The sequence below is a fragment of the Spermophilus citellus genome (genome assembly GCF_964194105.1).
Source record: "Spermophilus citellus genome assembly, chromosome: 5".
Taxonomy (NCBI): Eukaryota; Metazoa; Chordata; class Mammalia; order Rodentia; family Sciuridae; genus Spermophilus; species Spermophilus citellus.
In genome coordinates this window covers 63,061,517-63,081,588 of record NC_138186.1, presented here as the reverse complement: position 1 = coordinate 63,081,588, position 20,072 = coordinate 63,061,517, and the positions used below count along the sequence as shown (strand labels likewise).

Genomic DNA, 20,072 nt, shown 5'->3' with positions numbered 1-20,072 from the left:
TCCACTGTGTAACATTGGCCTATTGAGTTTTGCTATCTGTGCCAAGCCAAAGGGCAGGAACAATGGTATCCCTCTTGGAACAGCTCTGTCCTGTGCATTGGAGACAATTCCTGCAATGGAACCTCCAAGCCAAGGAGAAATCCTCCCAAAGATGGCACCGTGAGATGGAACAAACCCCTTTTCTGAATCAGTGGGTCATGGTGGGTTTGTGCAGAGTTCTGAACAAGCTACTTAATCACTCTGTTTCCCCATCTGTAAAATTGAAAATGGTAATACCCACGATGGCTTTAAGTATTAGAACTAATGTGCATAAAATACTTATCCTCTCAAGAGCTCAAAAGGTGGTAGATGTCACTTTTGTTATAAGGAACAGTGGTGCTCTACTCATGTGACTCTACACATGACTCAGGTGAAAGACTCTCAGTGGCCTTTACAAGTGAGCATCTCAGGGCCAAGTACTGGTAACACAAGAAAGAAAAAAAAGAATTTATATACAGTACCTTCGGGTCCAGTATTGTTCCAAACACCAGGATGAAGAAGCCCTGTGAAAGATAAAAAAGGGAGGAGAAGCCATTTACAAAATGATAATAAATACTAGTATTTATCATTCCGCCACTATTTGGGTAAAAAGAAAGCAATATATTCAATCTTTTAATTTCCTATTTTAAGATCCTAATTTCCTATTTTATGACACTGTGAAACCTCAGCAAACCAAACAGAACAAGGTCCCTGCTTCATACAGGAATAGTTGAAGGATTTTTTTTAAGGTGAGCAAAATAAAAGTGTTTAGCATTTTGCAGAAGCTATTCCTCTTATTGGAATATAATGTTCCAAGAAAAAGTGAGGCAATTGACAGCAGCCTTGCAGTCCCTGAACAATAAGTAATGAAAGAAACTTCCACAACAAAGAGCAAAAAGAAATGTGCTTAGCTTCCCAGGACACACTCAACCTCCTTCTCCCATCCACAGCAAAGAATATTACAAAACTTTGCAAAGAAAAAACAAATATATGCATACTCAGAAAAATTAATAAATCATAAAATAGATTTACTTTCTAACCATATTTCAGCTGCTCCAAAGAAGATAAAATAGAGGGAATTGATTGGTTCTTCAATCTCCTACCATCCATACAAGAGGAGGATCCCATAAAACGAAAAACAGGTTGTTCCTTTGCAATTTTAGTCCATTTGAGTTTCTTACTTTTTTCACCACAGATTGGCATAAGTTAAGTAAATTGGAATAAGTTAAGTAAATATTCCAAGATCTTAATAAACATTATTAGTAAATAAGAGGGTCAACATTCAAATCCAGGCCTTTCTGGAACAAAGGCTAATTTTCTTATTCCAGATATACTATTTAATTGTCTTTTGTATAATCTGATGCCACAAACTCCTGATCACAAAACTTCTTCACATATTCTCTCACTTCAATCTTGAGCAGAAGCATCTGGACTTACCTGGAATGCGTTGAGCAGGGAGAAGATAACGTGGAAGGCCAGGGAGCTGTCATCAATGACTGTGGCTATTCCGAATCCCCAGGTCAGACCCAGCAGTGGTGTGAGGATGGCGATGTTCTTACTGATTCTCACAATGGCTCTCACTTCCTGGAACATGGAACTGCCAATGGCAACTCGCTGGGTCTTAGTGATGACCAGTGTGACCGTGATCAGGTTGACTATCACAATGGCCAGAGCTGGGACCACAAAGGCCAAGAGGGCTTTGGTGGTGTCCCAGTTAAGCCAGCAGGCCTCTGGCCGTAGGTAGCCTTTGCCAGGCTCCGTGACAGCAACTGTAATAACAGCAATGACCAAAGGGCACCCATAGCCCACTGAAAAGAGAGATGCCACCAGGACTGACTTGGGCAGTGTATGGAAAACAACCAGAATTCCATAGAGGATGAGGAGTGCCTTGGCAAGCATCCAGAAAAACACAGAAAGGTAAAAGAAATGAACAAAAAATGTTGCTGCTACACACCCATTGTGGTGTATCATTGAACCACTGAGAAAGGAAGCCACAATGAACCACACATCAGCCATCAGTAAGGTGGCCGCAATGTTAGCGATACACAGGTGGCGTAAGTATGAGATCTCGGTCTTCGTCACTTGACCCCACACCAAGGCCTCGATGGACAAGCAAAGGATCAGGCTGAGAATCGAAATGCCGAGGCCTATGTATGTGATATAAATCAGAGTTGGGCTCTCCAAGGTCTGAGGTGACATAAGAATTGAGAAAGAGGTAAACAACTTGCTTGGCCAACATTTGCAAACAGCTTGCTGGGAGTTTTCTTGAATCACTTTACAGGCCTGCTTGTCCCATCTGCTCTCCAGGGAGTGCCAGCCAACACACTGTGTCTTCCTTTCCTCTGACTTGCTGATCTTTTCAAAAATCAGTGAGATTCTTTTAAGTTCCTTGGGCAAAATGACAGACAGAACAAGCCCATTTGCAGTGACACTTTCCAAAAGACTGGCTTCCAAGATGGCCCCAAGAGTTGGAAATGCAATGCTGATGATCTGAGAAGGGGAAGGCACCTTCTGAAGTTCTTCTTGACTAATCAACACCCTTCCGGTAACTTCATTGCCAGTGTCATTAACTTTCATGGAAAAAGTGAAATTCTTTCCTGTGTTGTCTTCAGAAATGGTGGTGCCCATGGTATGAATGAAGACATCTGATATGTCAATGGGATGTTTACTTACAAAAAGCTTTCTTGCAAAGGAATTGACTGAGTGAAGCAGAACACAGCTGCTGTTTCTCTCAGGAATGAAGGTCCAGTTTGAAATGCTTTTGCTGTTAAGAATGTGGTTGGCCATGGTGCTGTAACTCTGCCAGTGAAGAACTGGTATTAGTACTGAGCCACTCTCAAACAGCCAATGCATTCAAGATTCACTTTTACAAAGTGTGGTCCTCCGACCAGCAGCACAGGCATCCCCTCAGAACTTCTTAAAGGCAGAGACTCCTACCCCAGATCCTACCCCAGACTTAATGAATCAGAATCAGCATCAGAACAAGATCCCCAGGCAATCTGCTCATTTCTATCATCAATTCCACTTCACAAAAATTACAGTTTGCAAAACTACAATTTGCTTAACCTGTCAAGTACCCATCATGTGATTAAAAACATCTGTTAAATTCCAACTGTTGCAGAATCCTATGCAGGAACATAGTAAATGGGAAACTGACCCAAGAGGCTGAAGCTACTTTTTAACTATCCTTTGCTTTTTGAACAAAAGAAACAGATCCAGTTCCATTTCAACGTTTCTGCAGAGAATATGGCTATTTTCTTGGCATTCCATTATTTTCTGTTTTAGTAACCAGCTCTAACTCACAAATAAAAGTAAGAAAGATGTTTCTCTCTGCCAAAGCTAGAATGATTCTTAGAGGTTTACAGCAGCCAAAATTGGAAAAGCAGACTCCAGTGTCCACCACAGTCCCAAGTAAGTGCAGTCTATAAATGTTTGTTAATTCAACAAGTTATTCATTCTTTCTGTCTTCATTGAGAGTTTACTGAGCACTTGCTGTGCTAGACACTGGAAATACTGAGGTGGAAGAGTCTTCAGCCTCCAGGAAGCTCAGAAAATACTTCAAGTAACCTAAATTCCTTTTCCATGTAGACAGTGCTCTACTAAATATCCAAGGCTACTCACCTTCATCTTTGCCTCATCAACATCTGTCAGCAGAGCTGTTGAAATGTTGTGTAAGAGCTGTACAATGACAGCGATGTTTCCTGGTATCCGGGGAGACTGCTTAATGTTTTTAATCACACAAGACAAATCTTTTGGACACTTTTGCATCAACATATCTGTTATGGTCTCAGATTTTCCAGCATATTCATTTATTTTTATGGTTTCTCCAACTGGTTTAGCTAAATATGAGTCCTCCTAAGATACAGCCAAAACAAAGAAATTTTTAATATGTCATGTTTATGTTAAGAGTAAGAGTACTTTTACCAAAATTTACCAGGCTTATTGTACAATTGTGAATTGCATAATGATTTTCTGTTTTCCATTTCAAAGTCACATTTGGGGTAGAATAACTTGATCAATACCAAGGTAAATGAACAAAAAAAAAACAACAAAAAAAAAAAAACCAATGTCCTACTCCTTAACCCCTCCTTCAAAACAGCAACTGTCATCTTTCACATTAGATTTTGGACAGCCTCTGTGTATGCATACTATGTGTGCATCTGTGTGTGTGTGTGTGTGTGTGTGTGTGTGTGTGTGTGGAGAGACACAGAGAGCGAGACAGAGAGAGAGAGACTAGATTTTTAGTGAAATTTAAGCTTATTTTTACTATTTCCCAAAACCAAAGTCTGAGACATGACTATAACTGAACTAGATTGAACAAAACAATTAGGACACTGAGGTACAAGAATGCAAGAATGTCTAAAAACAGTGACAGACAGTATCTCCCATTGATTCAGGCTCTGGATCCCATGCTTTATGGTAGAAATGGTAAACTATGGCCCCTAGGTAACTGTCTTTTTTTTTTTTTTTTTTTTGGTTTGTTTGGTTTTTGCTTTTTCTTTTTTGTGAATAAAACTTTATTGGAACTCCACTGGCTTATTCACTTAAGTATTGTCTATGGCTGCTTTCACACTATAATGGAAGAGCTGTATAGCAGTAACAGAGAACATGTGACCCACAAAACTGAAATTATTCACTGTGGCCCTTTATAGAAAAGTTTGCTGACCTTGCTCGAAAGGACTTCCAGCCTACCCTTTCACAGGAAGAGGAATCTGTGGATCTAGATAGAAGACATGCCAATGCAGGGCCCTTTGCCCTGCTAGAGACATGTAAATGCCCTACTCAACACTCCAGGTCTACTTCTAGGGCCTGGAAGGGCTTCTTCCCCAAAGCTAGATGACACCACCATCTTAGGGGTGTAAGAGGTTAAGAGGCACTGTTTTCAGGGTATTAGATGCATGACCTTGGCAGTGCACTGCCTTTGAGGAATAGAATGGAATCTGGGATGGAAGCAGACATGTTATATCTTATTTAGCAATTTTTAAGTTAAAACATTGAAATATTAAGACATATGGTGTGTGGGTCTGCACATACATCTTTGCTCAGTCTCCCCAGATGTTAGAACTGGGCAGCCTCTTGAAGTCTGATCAGAGACTCTTGGTCTAATACCCACTAAATACTCCCTAGAGATGTGCACAAACACAACAACAACAACAAAAAAAAAGGAATGTTCCTAAAACAAAAGAAATGCTAAAGCAGAGACTCCTCTGAAGGAACCAGGAGCTGATTTACTGGCTCCTGCCAGAAAAGGAGAAAAAGAAGCAAAGGAGAAGAAATAGCATTTGACTTGAGTTTATTAGACTTTAATTAAAAAGCTATGGAATTACTTAAGAATATATGAAAATGTTCGTTTGATGACAAAGTCATTCCCTTTAGGCCAGCTGGCTTCTCACATTTGAACGACAACAGAAATCACCTGTGGATCTTGATAGACAATAGATTCTGATTTAGCAGGCCAAGGTGGGGCCCAAATTCCACATATCTAAAAAGTTTCCAGGGCTGCTGCCAGTGGGTGAAGGATGCCTTGTGAATCATAGCTTTAGGGTGTTAAAGAGCTAACTGAGCAGTTTTCTATGACAATTGTGACACCCATTGTAGCTCTAACCTAAATGACTGGGTTCCTTCATATCAAGAAAGGGTATGAGGAACTGAAACACAAATGCCCAAAATTAAGAGAATAGAGATATGTAGGTATTTACGTATTAACAAACAACCTATTACCACCCCACCTCATGTTCGTCTTTCCCCTAATTTAAGTCCAATATGAATTGTAATTCAAGGTTCCACTTTTTTCAGAGAGCCCACAAAAGAATTCATGTTATGAGAGACAGGATATTACCTCAAAGATGTTGAGGGCATTAAGAGTCCGGCAGGTATCAGTAACTTTGTACCATTTGTTTTTCCTGCATGAAAATCCCATATTTCCCTCAGTGCCTGGAGGGCAAGGTTGGCTGCAATGGGAATTGTCCATACAGACATCATCACATACACCTGGGAGAACAGAAGATGTCCATATCAGATCGAAAGCTCTGAGATCTAAGTTATGCTGGGCCAATCACCAAGGTGTCCCTGAAGTAAAGGCACATAAATCTGGTGGATGTCAGGTATCTTTTCTTGGTAAAATGGCAGAAGATTAAAATGAATCAGTGGGCATCACATATTTCAGCAACAAAATCCTATCGTGTCTGATAGAATCTTATCCTGAACTCCAATATATAAAAAATGGAAAAAAAAAAAGTGGAATTGCCCGAGTTAAATTGGGCCAGAAGAGTCCACAGCTTAGCCCACTGGGTCACTCTCCTGTGCCCACAGAAACCCCTGGGCAACTCCTCAGATTGCTAAAGCTTTCCAGATCAGCTCATTTGGAATCCACTGTCCCTGATGTTCCTAGAGAAGCCCTCCAGTTCTAGGAACTTATAGTGTGTCACATCATTAATGAGTTTTTCACAGATCCCTTTTAGCCACCTCCCTGGTTTGAGTCCACTCAATACAAAGGATCTGTGGCAAAGAAGTCTCAGGCCAGGATGGAGTAGGGAATGTTGGGAGGAAAGAGGAACACACCTGTGGTCAAAGGCACAATCTAACACAAGGAAAAAAAAATAGAGTCCAAATACAAGCTACCAAGATGTCCCATCTGCTATGCCATGTGACAGAGGACTGAGAATGGCCTTCTGTTACAATATAGGACCAGTCAGCCTTCCATGTGATTGGGAACTGCTGCCAACATACCATGTGGCCTGGCAGGCACCTTCTCCGTGTTTTTGTTGGCAGCCTAGACAGAAAAATAAAAAATTCATGTCAAAATCAGTTGTTGATATGCAATCCCAATGGCTCATTTTAGTCACAGATGAATAACTATGTCTGAATCAGCTGTGAGGCCAGTGTGGCCACTGGAATCTGAGCTGTGAAGTATAGCCCATGGCCCCATTTTCCCCTCGGCCCTCCCTCCCATTGCACGCAGCAGGCGTCCACTTCTGTCTCCAGTAAGAACAGTCCACACTCTGTCCACAAAATACATTGTGGACAGAGGTGGATTTACAGGGAAATTAATGAAGGTTCACTTTGCTTCTAGAGGCCCCTTTGAATTCTGGGAACACAGGACTGAATATCCTTGAAATCATGGATGTGATATGGCTTATTTTATAGTCAAGAGAATAAAGTCTTATTACATAAGCAGAATAGCTAAAGTTCTTCCACTAAAAGAGTACTAAAATAATAGTCTTAAGAGTTCTGGAAGATTCTTTAGATCACCCAGTCCAACCCCCTTATTTTACAGATAAGAAAACCGAGGCCTTGCTAGATGAGGTGCCCTGCACAAGGCTAAGTTCCTCTCATAGCTGAGACTAGGACTTTACTATCTCCTTAGGGAACAGTTTTTTGTTGTTGTTGTTGTTGTTGTTGTTTTTCAAAGAGCCAGCCCATGTCTACCTGCAACAGGTAGAGTAGGTATGTGGAAGGAAGCATAGGCTTATCAAGGGGCCCCAAACCCATCCTGATAGAGCCATGTTCTTCAACACACTATGGGAAATGTAGTAGGAAGTCAACATTCTGGATGAGACTTGACCCATTAAACCAACTCCAGTGAAGTCACATCATATCAATCAGGTATGTGGGCAGAAGGCCATGGTATGAAGTTTGCAAGTAGTTCTGGAAAACCTGTCATCTTAAATGAAGGACCTAATTTAATTCTTCCCAGCTATTTTCCAAAGCATGCCATATGTGACTCCTCTGATCATTTCATTTCTAGGGGGCATACAGTGTGGATCACTTCAGCTTCAGATACCAACAATCCTCAGCCTAATAACATAAAAAAGACAGTTGCAAATCGGCAGCCTGCTCAACTGGTTAGGCTGCCCCAGTGCGAGGGCAAGTCAAGAGGGGGCAATTCCCAACTGTTCAGGGCCCAGAAACTTCTATAATAGAGGAAAAAAAGGATACAATGTCCCTGATGAGGTGATCCCAGCAATCAAGAAAAACAAAGCCAACCTCCCATCCTCTGTCTACACTCTACATTCTGTCTGGTAGAAAACTGTGGATTAGGGGCTAGGAATGTGGCTCAGCAGTGGAGTACACACCAAGCCTGTTAGAGCCCTGGGTTCAATCCTCAGCACCACATAAAATAAATAAAATAAGTGTATTGTGTTCAACTACAACTAAACAATAAATATTAAATTTTTTAAAAAGAAAACTGTGGATTAAAAAATTTAATTAAGAGGGGAAATAGTACCATGTTTTGGGGTTGGAGTGTCTCCTGTGAAAAAGCTTCTAAAGGGTCTTTAATTTCTCCTGGAACCAGATATGCATTCTGTGTTGGCGGAAGGAAAGTCATGGAAAAGAGTCCCACCCATACTAGTTAAGGCAAACTACTTAGAAAGTAAATATTATTTGGAAAACGGCTAAAAAGAACTTTGAGTCTCCCCTGCTCCTCTCTCAAGAAGGCTTTACTAAAAAGGAACATATTAAAATGGAAATAGCAAGAAGCTGAGAATCTGAAGACAGATGTTCTCACCTTGGCCCTGTAGCTGAGCAGGGTGCATACCTCATGCAAATTACATTCTACAACATTGGCCTCAATCTCTCCATCTATAAAACAAGGGAGTGGAGCTTCACCTGTCAATCTCAGACCTGTGGTCAAATAATAATACTCTCTTCTCAAGATCTCAAGATGCTCAAGATATTTTTTTTCTCTCTCTCTCACACTCTCCTTCCACACCTTATTTTAAATAAGCAACTAAAAGGGAAATTTAAATGACCTATGGTATGAAAGAAAATATTCCAGATAGAGGCCCATTTTTGCTATTCATTATCAATTTCCCAAAAAAGATGCTTTTGCCATTTTGACTAGGATGATGCACTACTGTGCCAAACCCGTTTTAGATCCTGCCAATTAAATGCCATTAATAACTCCCAGTCATGGTGGTAACTCCACCACCTCTACATTTTCAAGAGCCCCTTAGGAAATAGCATCACCCTGATTATAAGCAAGGGAAAGGATATGGAAAGAAGTTTATTACCCTTCATTTCAATCTTATTGCATCTCAGAATAAAATGGGGAGAAATAATTTGTAGCTACTGGCTGACATGGGTTTTTGTTAACTGTAGCTGCAGTTTCTTCTGTCAGAGCTGTCACTCCATCATCATCCTCTCTAGCACATGGGCTCTCAGGAACCTGAGAGCTGGTTGATGGATTCTGTTGTCCATTTACATTTCCCACCCATTTCCTCCATTTTTCCCCCTTTTCTTACCTGACTTAATATCTTACAGGACTCTGTGGGCAAAAGAAACACCAAACAGAAGAACAAAAGTGTACAAGTCATTGTCTTCCACACAGTTGAATTTCTTGCTTCTACAAAAATAAACAAAAGGGCAAAATATCGCAAATTGGAAGCTCTCATCATTCTATGCCACCATAGACCATCAGCCTGTGAGACTGGGCTCTGTCTTCAGTGCTGTCCACTCAGAATTTTCTGCTCCAGAGGTGGTGACCCATCAACTTCACCAGGAGGCTACAGGTGTAAGCACCAGCCCACACGGGGAAGTACAGGCAATTGCTGAGCGATCCCTCACCCTCTGCTGCCAGCTTACAAGTCACACCTAACATGGGAATACCTCCAAATGAAGCTGCTGCTTACCAGATTTCACCTCGCCTATGAGGTATAATAAATAACAGCCTGTGTTTGTGCAGCAGGAATGATGGTTCACTCTCTGGGTTCGGCAGGGCTGAGAAACGTGTAGGTGGCTATAGTGGAAGATGAGCTGGGGTTCCTATGGGTAAGCTCAGCCAAGATACATTTTTTGAAAGACAGTAAGCACCAGACTTGGCCTATTATCCCACCCTCCCCAGTAATTCTCATGGATAGGTAGTGATTTCTTTAAAACTAATCTGCTATTGTTATGTTTACCAGAAATGATGTCAAAACTCAATGGATTTCTTGACACCAAGAATGCCTGGCACATGGTGGGAACATAATACATTCAATAAAGGAATAAGGAGGGAGGGAGATAGGGTGTAAGGAAGAGAAGAAGTGAAAGAGGGAAGGTGGATGGAAAGAGCTGAGGATTTGTATCAGAATCTGTGTTCTATAAAGGATTCACCGAAGTTTTTTCTATAAAGGATTCACCGAAGTTAAGAATGTGAATATTAAATTTTAATAATTTTAATATTTCATTCTGAGCAAAGTCATCTGTGAAAGATATTTGATGTCTTCATTCTCAAATAAAAGGGTTAAGAAGACCTGGGTGTCATCACAAAATCCAGGAGCTATCAAAATGATTGATATTGGTTACTTTGACCATTTTTAGTCCAAAATAAATCTTTACCCAATTATGTGTAGTTCTATAGCAAACCATGTCATTTTTTTAAAGACTAGACAGCAACAATTTTTCAATCATGTTTCTTGCACTGAAATGTTAGTCTAGCCGAAATTCCACTGAAATTCAATAATTGTTTAAAAAATTTTGTATTGCCTATTTCAGCCTGGTTGCAAATACTATTTTCTGCAAAGTCTGTAGCTTTTACACAAAGGGGCAAAGGGAGTACATTATTGCTCATCACTTTTAAGTGTCTTTGGTGGCAACACAGGTGGACACACAATTTCAACTTAAGTGGTAGCCTTTTTTCTATCTTTTATTCCAACTTGAGTCATTCAAAGACATGGAGACTCCAGTATAAAAACCATCCAAATGACCCATTAGAATCATTAACACAATGTAATTACTGCTTTGTGCAAAATCATCAAACTAAAAAACTAGAAATATGTTGACATAATTCTCATACCACTTGATAATAAGTCCATACTTTTTCTGAATTAACTTTAATAATTTTCATCATATTTAATGTTACTTCTCATGTCTAAAACAAATTTTATAAATTCTTTAAGAAAGAGACAACAAGCTTTCATTAAGCTAGTATTACTTGGCCCCAAAACTCAAGTAAATTTTTAAAAAAAGTTGAGTAATTTATTCATTTCTGCAAATTAAGATGAAAATCATCTTGTTTGCTTAAAATTTTAATGTATTGTATTAAAATATAATCTTTATTACATTATCATTTTGCTTTAAAGTTGAAATATAATTAAGTTTAATGCTTTTCAAAATGTTTTTTGGTTATTACTAAAATTAAATATCTATGTATGACAAAGTAAGCACTCTGAGTTTTATGTGGGAATGATCTTCATTACACAGGAGCCACTCCTTTGTTAGACTTTGAAGTGTGACCTTCTTATTTCAACAATGATGACTCTAATTCTTAGTGACTTTTTAGCTTATTCTTAATTCTTTTGACTGAAAAGAAAATTTCCAAGAGTTAACATTTTTTTGTTTAGCTTATAAAACTTATTGCTTTTTAAATACAGTGGCATGTTTTAATCTAGGCTCAAATGAAAACAGTTTTCTTCCAGTTTTGTTGACATTAAGCCACATCATTAACTCCTTTTTCAGATCCACAGAAAATTCAGAAGAAGTAAAAGGATATAGTGGTAGCATGGCTCTAATATTTCGACCACACGGTGCCCCCCCACCCAGAGCCTTCATGCCATTTTTTTCCTGAAAACCACTGGTATCCAACAGTTCCCATCCCCCTACCCCAGGTGATTGGATTATAACTCTAAAAGAAGGGATAGTTGGAGTATAACTCTTGCCTCTCAAACAAATGCCTAGAATGTTGTCTTTGTGTAGCCTAAGCCAAAAACTTTATTACAAACATGCATTTCAGAAAAGACTTATCTCTTAAGAACATAACCTAAAAAAAAAAATACCACATGTAATTCATACTTGCAATAAGCAATCACATCAGTACTGAAATTTCACAAGGGGTAATGTGCTAAGTACAACATGTACAATTTTAAAAAAATAAAAATAAAAATATAGAAACTACTTCACTATCTCCTTCACTTAAAAAAAATGGAACCACAGAGTATACTGATATAATGGCTAAATCTGCAAAGAGATAATATTTCCAACTCTCAAATCTAGATTACACTTTTCCCTTCTCTTGTCTGATTTACAAACCTGAAGAAGATGCTTAAGATGTTCATTTATGTGTTGATTTCACAAACAAAAATGGAACCCCTCATTGCCAAGCAATGTACTAGCCGTTAAAAATTAAACAACCAGGATGACTTCTTTCCCTCAGCCCCCACGGGAAAGTCACAGTGAAATCAGGCACAGCCTCAGGGCTGGGAACTCGGGATGGGCTTGCTTCTTAGAGACCAACAGACCCTAAGGGGCAAAACTGGTGTAATTGACATGACAGGAAGTATCTCAAAGTTCCAGATTCCGTAAATGATTCTCATCTTTGTTGGCAATTTAATTATATAAAATATCTCTTCCTATCTGTATCAAAATCCTCACCCCAAAGCCATACAGTTGGCGGGCAACAGGCACAGCTCACTAACATGAAACAACAGGCAGAAAGAAAATGTGTGAATCACATGCTGGGACGTGTTTGATGCACGGCCCCTTCAGAAAAAAAGCATTTGCTTAATTAAAAAGTATAAGTGCGCACGCGCACACACAGGCCAATAAAGACAGGCAGTTTTTTAGAGTAATTTTGAAAAAAAAAAAATCTTTTGCAAGTTGACCTCTCACATCTTGATTAACAACAACAAAAAAGAGAAAATATTGGGATAGTCATCACAAATCACATCAATCACAAAGGTAAACAAAACTCCGGACAGAACTTTAACTACCAATCAGGAACATTTCAATCACCAGTTTTGTCAGCTGAGAGTCTGTGGCTACTACTTGCATAATTAGATTTTACAATTGTTGAGGTTTGAAATGATATTCCAAAAAGAACTATAAAAGTTCCCCGGGCAGACTGTGGGTATACACTTCAGATGATCTCAGGGGTGGAAGATTCCATAGCGTCCCGTCATTAACCATCGCATCATGTCACCCTTGGTCGGTGACCAGGGTGTACCTCCTGCCTGAGTGCAGTCATTGTGGAAGGGCAGAGGAGAGTAAAGCAAACAGTTATTTATTCTTTGTCAGAGGCCATGTTGCTGTTAGCTCTTTTTAGGCCTTCAAACAATTCTGTGTTTCTGAAATGACTTCCAGAGTTTTCCAATGTTAAGGAACTGAAAATTGATCCTGCCCAATTTTCAATTACCAGGCAGCACAGTTGGGATTTGAACCTAGGTTTGTTATCTTTTAGTTTTTTTCCCAGAATGTCATGTGACTTTTCTAAAATATGAAAGAGCTGATTTTTGTATGTATCTAATTCTTTCAGAGCATTTCACTATAACTTTCAACTTGATGTCATAATAATTTTATGAAGTAAGCAAAATAGATATCATTTTTTCCTTGTCTAACAGAGGGAAAATCATGGTTCAGATAGCAAGTGATTTTCCCAAGTTCATACTGCAAGTTATTGGAAGATCCAGATTCTCTTTGGACTCCTTATCCAAGACTCTTAAATGAGATCATCCCTCGGTTTCCACAGGGGACTGGTGCCAAGACTTTCCATAGACACCAAAATATGGGGATTCTCAAGTCCCTTCTATAAAATGGCATAGTATCTGCTTATAACCTATCCACATTCTCCCTTTTACCTGAAATCATTTCTAGATTACTTAAAATAATTATTCCAATGGAAATTCTATATAAATAGCTATTATATTAGAAAGAATGACAATAATGACGTCTGTATGTGCTCAATACAGATTGATCTGTAGTTGGTTGATCCACAGATGCAGAAGGCTGAGTGTACATTATTCTGTCTGCGTCTTCCTTTCTGTCCTTATTGAAGATGGCAAGTGTTGGTCATCATCTCTAGGAAGATGAATACCAGTAGTTTCGTGGGGTTTGTTATTCCATCTAAATGTATATTTTGTCAGGGATCTCCTGGAGGCAGCATCTCCAACAGTAGGAAGTGGAAGGACTGTCTCAGGTTGACAGGCTAAATATTTGATGATTTTTCATGCCTCAAATCACCCCCACAGTTACCCACTCATAGATTGGGTGAGCCCTCAGTTTTCTCCAGAATACCAGTTTGCTAAACCTTAAGTCATTTTCACCAGTTCCTCTGAGACTCAACCAACCTTCTTCTTTATGTACCCATGTTGCATGCAGTGCCAACTCACATCTAGAATGTAAACAGTGAACAGGGATGAGCATATGCAGATGGCATCTATGCCAGGCACTTGGTCCAGGTGTGCCCTAAGAGTCATCCACCTCATGAGTCACCACAAAATCAAAGAGAATTTCATCTGATAGTCAGATGCTGCCAAGATAGAGACTGTAAAAATCAACACAGTTTAGATAGGAACTCTAAACAACTAGGGAAAGTCCAACTATGGCAGTGCTAGCAGCATATCTGGGCTTTTGTACAGAAATAAAGTATAGTAAACAGCATGATGTTGAGGGGTGTGTGTGTGTGTGTGTGTGTGAAGAATCTTGATAATTCATTAACATGAGATAGCAGTATTATATAACTTCTTGATATTGGGAGGATAAATAGTCAACAGGATCCTCAAGGCACAACCAGAGAAAAACACTAGTAGGATTTCTCATCCATCTGGAATTAAATCAAAGTACTTCTGGCACCCAACAAAATGCTGAAAACCAGCAAAAAAAAAAAAAAAAAAAAAATTCTAATTGCAAAATAAATAAATAAAGTGTAAGATTTAAAGAAACAATTCAAAAACTATTAAAGAAAAAAAATTTAATTCTGAAATGGAGTGGAGTGCAGTAGTAGAGCACAGCTCCTAAAATTTATCCCCCTTTCCTCTCCCCCTTAACCAAACCACAGTGTAGACAGAATCTCTGGAAACGTCAGAAATGCCCAGAAATCTAGAGAGAAGCAAAGGTGAGGCCTTTTGCTTTTCCTCATCTGTCTTAGTCATTTTCTGCTGTACAAAAGATTACCATGGACCAGGTGATTTATAACAAATAGAAGTTTATTTGACTCACAGTTCTGGTGGCTGGCAACCAAAACCACAGCACTGGCCTTGGGAGAGGGACTTTGTGCCGCATTGTAACATGAAAAGTGAGAGCACAGGAGACACAGAAAAATCAGGATGAATTCATCTTTTTATCAGGAACCCACTTCCCTACTAACCAACTCCTTCCCAAGATAACAGCCTTAGTCCATTCATGGAAACACAGCCCTCATGACATAATCAACCTCTTAAAAGCCCCATTTCTTATCACAGTTACAATGGCAATTAAACAGCTTCAACATGAGCTTTAGAGGGGACATTCAAACCCTAGCATCAACTAACCAAAGAGCTCTAGAACAGGAAGCTGGGGATACACTGTGAACTGTAGAGAGGGAACGATGAGATTGCCCCTCTCTGGGGACATGAAGACTCCAAGGCTCTACCCAGACAAAGAAACAATCCAGAGCCTTAAGACATTTGCCATTGGCATTTATGATCCATGGAAATGGAGGGAATTCTGACACCATGCAACAAAATCTCAGTATCAGAGTTATGCCCACATGAGCAGCTGGCTCTGTATTTGTTCCCTGTCACTCATCAGAATTATTCTCTGTGCTTCTAAATCCCACTCTGTCCAAGAAGCTGACCTCTGCACACTGTCTTGCCCCTGTTTCCAGTGAGGGTTCTTCTAATGGGAGTCACTGGCAGAAGATGGGAGGGTGGGAATAGGGAGAAGAGGAGACATACTCCTTATTTCTCCTTCCTCCACAGTTAGAATCCTAGACGTGGCTGCTTTTCTCAGCTGTTGTTTTTGTTGGGCATTTTCTCTTCCATGTCTCAGTTGGCACCGGACTTTAATGGTTTCCTTCTCTTGCCTCTTCAAAGTTAGTGATAGTAATGGTTTTCTACTTCTTCTGTGCCCCCGCTGCCTCCCTTGTTGGGTCTTGAGTCCTGCCTACTATCTAAAGAATCTCTTCATTAAATTTCTTCAATTTATTCTTTTCAGCTGGGTCCTTTTCAGGTTAACTTGTATTCAGAGTTAGCTTGGAGCTTGACTAATACATGCTGTGTAATGCTGCCTCAGAACTCTGCTTCTCCTGGGTATTCCCTTAGATTGCAAGAAAAGTGAACAGAGCACAAAATACCCAGACCTTAAACCGTGCCCTTGAAAAAATGAACTACTGTCAGGTACAGAGAGGGAGAAATCAAGAAATCACCCACTGTGTACCAGAGTAATTTAAACACTAGCAAGGTAAAAGGTGATACATCCCAGTGACTCAAACATATTATAAAGAAAGATTTAAGGAAAAACACAAAGGAGCAGAGCTTCTGAAAGACAGCCAAAGAACTCAAATCTAAATATTAATACCACATGTGCGCATGCACACACGCACATGCAGGCAAGAAAATGTTTCACAATTTACTTTAAGGTACAGAACAAGATAATATGAACATGGTTTTTAATGCCCAAGTTCAAAGTAGACAAATTCAGTTTTAAAAATATTAATAAAAGTACAATTGGAAGGGCTTAAAAAAAAAGAAAAGCATGATTTTCAAAGGAGGGAAGGAGTAAGAAACAGACTTGAAATAAATACAGCACATGCTAACAAACAGCAAGTAATTCTGGAGATGGAAATATGAGTGACTTTTATTTTCATTTTTATACTTGAGATTTTTCTAATTTCTACAACTTATTTTTTAAAAAGAAAAAACAAAACCACTGGAAATAAATATAGGACAATATTAACAATAACTATGACAAAAGGAAAAAAATTTCTCTTGCATACTTTTCTCTGTACTCTATATTTTCTACAAATAATTATTTTTATAATAGGAAAAATTAAACTTATTAACATTATGGTGGAAAGAGAATGAAGTAATTTGGAAGTCAGCTCTGTGTTCTTCTCCCAATTCTGTCATGACTAATTTTATGAAATTTGGCAGGGTACATGGTTTCTCTGCGCCTTCTTTCTCCATTCACTCATTCACTTATTCATTTAGAAAATATTCACTTTAGGCCTCTTTCTTTCAGGGTAAAACTCAGGCTCTAGAGATGATTATGAAGAAAAATAGGCCATGGTCTGACCCTTCAGGAATCTACAGTGTAATTAAGGAAGACAGGTAATAAAAATGGTAACAGTTAATGCTCTAAGTATCCTCCCTGAGCCATATAAAATTTATTTTTGAGGCCTGTGGCAAGAAAAAATAAACTCAAGTATAAAATAATGGATTTTGGGGTGGATCAGAAACAAGGTGGCACTGAGTGTGGCCACTGCTGGGGCAGTGGTGAAGAATAGTGTTCCAGGTAGAGGAGCAGCAGATCCAGAGCAGGTTTGGAATACCCAGGTGAGGCAGGGACATCTGAGAAGGTTACTGTGGAGCATAACAGGAGCAGTAGGAGCTAAGGCCTGCAGCTACTCAGTCAAATAAAAACTGGTACCAAAATCAGGCTGATTCTGTGCCACAATAAAGCAAACAAATTCCTCCACGGACAGAGGAGCTATCAAATCTTCCAATGACAGGATCAGATTCCACTTTCTCAAGTTTATTTTGCCACCACAGAGGCTGGAGACAGTGGAGAGGCCATTCTTCCACCCAGATGAACAACTAGAAGGATCCAAACCAAGGCAATGGCAGGCAAGTGGGTCCAAAGCCAGCAAGCCTAATAGGATCTGATGCCAAATCAGAAATAGGGGGACTAATGGGGGAAGATACTAAAACTTGGGTTGAAGGGAAAAGATTAAAAGGTTAGGGAGGGCTGGAGTTGTAGCTCAGTGGTAGAGCACTTGGTTAGCACGTGTGAGGCACTGGGTTCCATCCTCAGCATCATATAAAAATAAATAAATAAAATAAAAGTATCATGTCCATTTACAACTAAAAAAATTTTTAATAAAATAAAATAATAAAAAGGTTAGGTAACAGGGATAAACAGATGATACTTATGTTTTCAGAGTCAGCAATTTTGATGCCATTAATCAACAGGAGAAATACAGAAAGGGGGCCAAATCTCAAAACAAAGAAAAATTAGGAAATTCAGTTGATGTTTAGGTACCACTTAGCCTGTATAGACAAGATTTGTATTTTTCCATTACATAATTTTTGTTGAAACATGTTTACTATTGTTCATATTTCAATAGACTTTTCTTCTATAAAAGCCATGTTATTTATTATCACAACTGCAGGGCACATGGTGTCATACTGCTTTATAGTTCTGCAAAAGCATCCCAATACTGTCTCACTTACATGAGTAAAGGCTGAGAAATGAAAAAGTCTGACATAAAAATAATAACAGTTTTAAGGTAACTGTTATTTTTTAAAAAAAACACACATAAATATATAACAGTCCATCACAAAATAATGATTTCTGATCTACAGTTGTTCATGAAAGCATCAAATTTGAATATTTACATCATGCAAATCCTCATAACTGTGTTCTTTGTTGACTAATAACTCCATTTCCTCTTTTACAAAATGAGAATATTAAAAGGAAAAACTTAAAGTAACCCCTTTGTTCTGATCACAGGGCAGGAGACAAATTAAAAATGTGGACCACTTGACTCAATGACTTAATAATGGACATTAAAATGCACACAGTAGTTACATTTTAACTGGACAACAAGTTGGTGTTTGGGTTCTTTACAAACATCAGCTCTGTCTCATTTAGTGTTTGTCTTCCTCTCTCTTTGCACAGATGTAGAGATGGAGATAATAATAGACATGAGAGACTTACGAATAATTGTTTGTGGTTACTTTATAAAAAGAAAGAGGAAAAAGAATAGATGTTCAAAAGTAAAAAAGCTATATGAACATAGGGAGCTATCTAACTTTTACGACCAGAAGGTATTTCTATCTCTTCAGTTCTCCAAATCAAAGGCTCATTTCCCCCTTTCTTATATTTCTTTTTCTTATATTTGCTTTTCCTTCTTACTAGAAGATGCACTTTCAGATTCCCTTTAATGAAGATCAGTGGGTGATAAACTCTCTTAATCTTTGTATGTCTGAAAATATCACTTTTTCTCTCATTCTGGATGATTAAATGAATGAGTACAAGGTCGGGCATTGATGGTTTTGTTTCAAATGATGCTTTATTTAGAATCTGGCTCTGGAGCATGAAGGGACTTTTGCATCAAATACATTTTGAAATGGCTTTATGGGAGAAAGACTCCAGGACAGCAACTAAGAACAAGGTGAAAAGGACATCCAAGGTGCAGCCAGCATTCTGGAGACAGCAAAGCCTTCTGTATAAATCGTGGAGAAGAACCAATACCCAATGTCTACACAGAAGATAAGTACACAAATATCATGAACATGTGCTGCTGTCACAAAACTAGATGGGCACCGATGTGACTGGTTCTCAAACTATAACTGAACCTAATTAGCACTACAATCCTTATTTGAGCCAATGGTGGAAAATTTTCCCATACAAAGAAACTCATGAGTTTTGGTTCAAACTAAGCCTCTTTTGATTAATTCAAGGGTTTCCTCCTTCTTTTCCTCCTCTTTTCTTTTCTGGAACAATGTCCTAGCATTGGGAAATAAACATCCAAAGATGTATCCCCCACTGCCAGCCTCTGCTGAGATGTGCAGTCGTGCTGGTCTTTGGGCGTTGGGCCCACCCCAGCTTTGCCACGTGGTGACATCTGGTCCTGCTCTCCTTGTGGGTAACTAGCTGCTCTGTCTGGGCCAGTTTCTGCCACTTCTCAGGGGCTTTTCCCTCATCCTATGTTCTTCCTCCTCTCTCTTCCAGCTCTGTTTCTTCAGGAATCACAGAGACTTTCTGTCTTCCAAAGTCCACTTGTTGCCACAAGAAGCCCAAGTTCTCTCCTCAAACCAGCAGGGAACATGTCACCATTTAGACATTCTGCATCAGCATCATGACTCCCTCATTTTCCTTCCTCAGTGCCATCCACCGAAGCATGGAGATGCCCTCCTGGCTGTCCCTCTCCACCTTCAAGAGAGGGTTCTGAGCTTAGAGCCCTTTGGACAACCTTTTGAGATTGTGTCTGTCTGGCTAGCTTCTTGGAACTTTTTTTTTTTTTTTTAAGTTCTGAGCTTTAAGTTCCCTGCTTCAGTAGATATTAAGTGCTCTTATATATACTACTAGGTATATCAAAATAAACTACTAGGTACCCAAATACAATTCCTACCCATGTGTTTTATGCACACACTTGT

The 20,072-nt window shown here is 39.2% G+C and overlaps 1 protein-coding gene across 1 annotated transcript in view; it reads right to left on the bottom strand.

Moving 5' to 3' along the window:
- The window catches only part of ADGRF4 (adhesion G protein-coupled receptor F4), a 31,823-nt gene that overhangs the window by 8,563 nt on the left and 3,188 nt on the right, over nucleotides 1-20,072 (bottom strand). The window contains exons 2-7 of the mRNA XM_081296180.1: nucleotides 9,264-9,364; nucleotides 6,748-6,790; nucleotides 5,858-6,009; nucleotides 3,640-3,873; nucleotides 1,456-2,817; nucleotides 501-542 (exon numbers count right to left, since the gene is read on the bottom strand). Of these exons, the coding sequence (XP_081152306.1) occupies nucleotides 501-542; nucleotides 1,456-2,817; nucleotides 3,640-3,873; nucleotides 5,858-6,009; nucleotides 6,748-6,790; nucleotides 9,264-9,335 (1,905 nt within the window). The 5' untranslated portion in view covers nucleotides 9,336-9,364. The remainder of the gene's footprint in view (nucleotides 1-500; nucleotides 543-1,455; nucleotides 2,818-3,639; nucleotides 3,874-5,857; nucleotides 6,010-6,747; nucleotides 6,791-9,263; nucleotides 9,365-20,072) is intronic.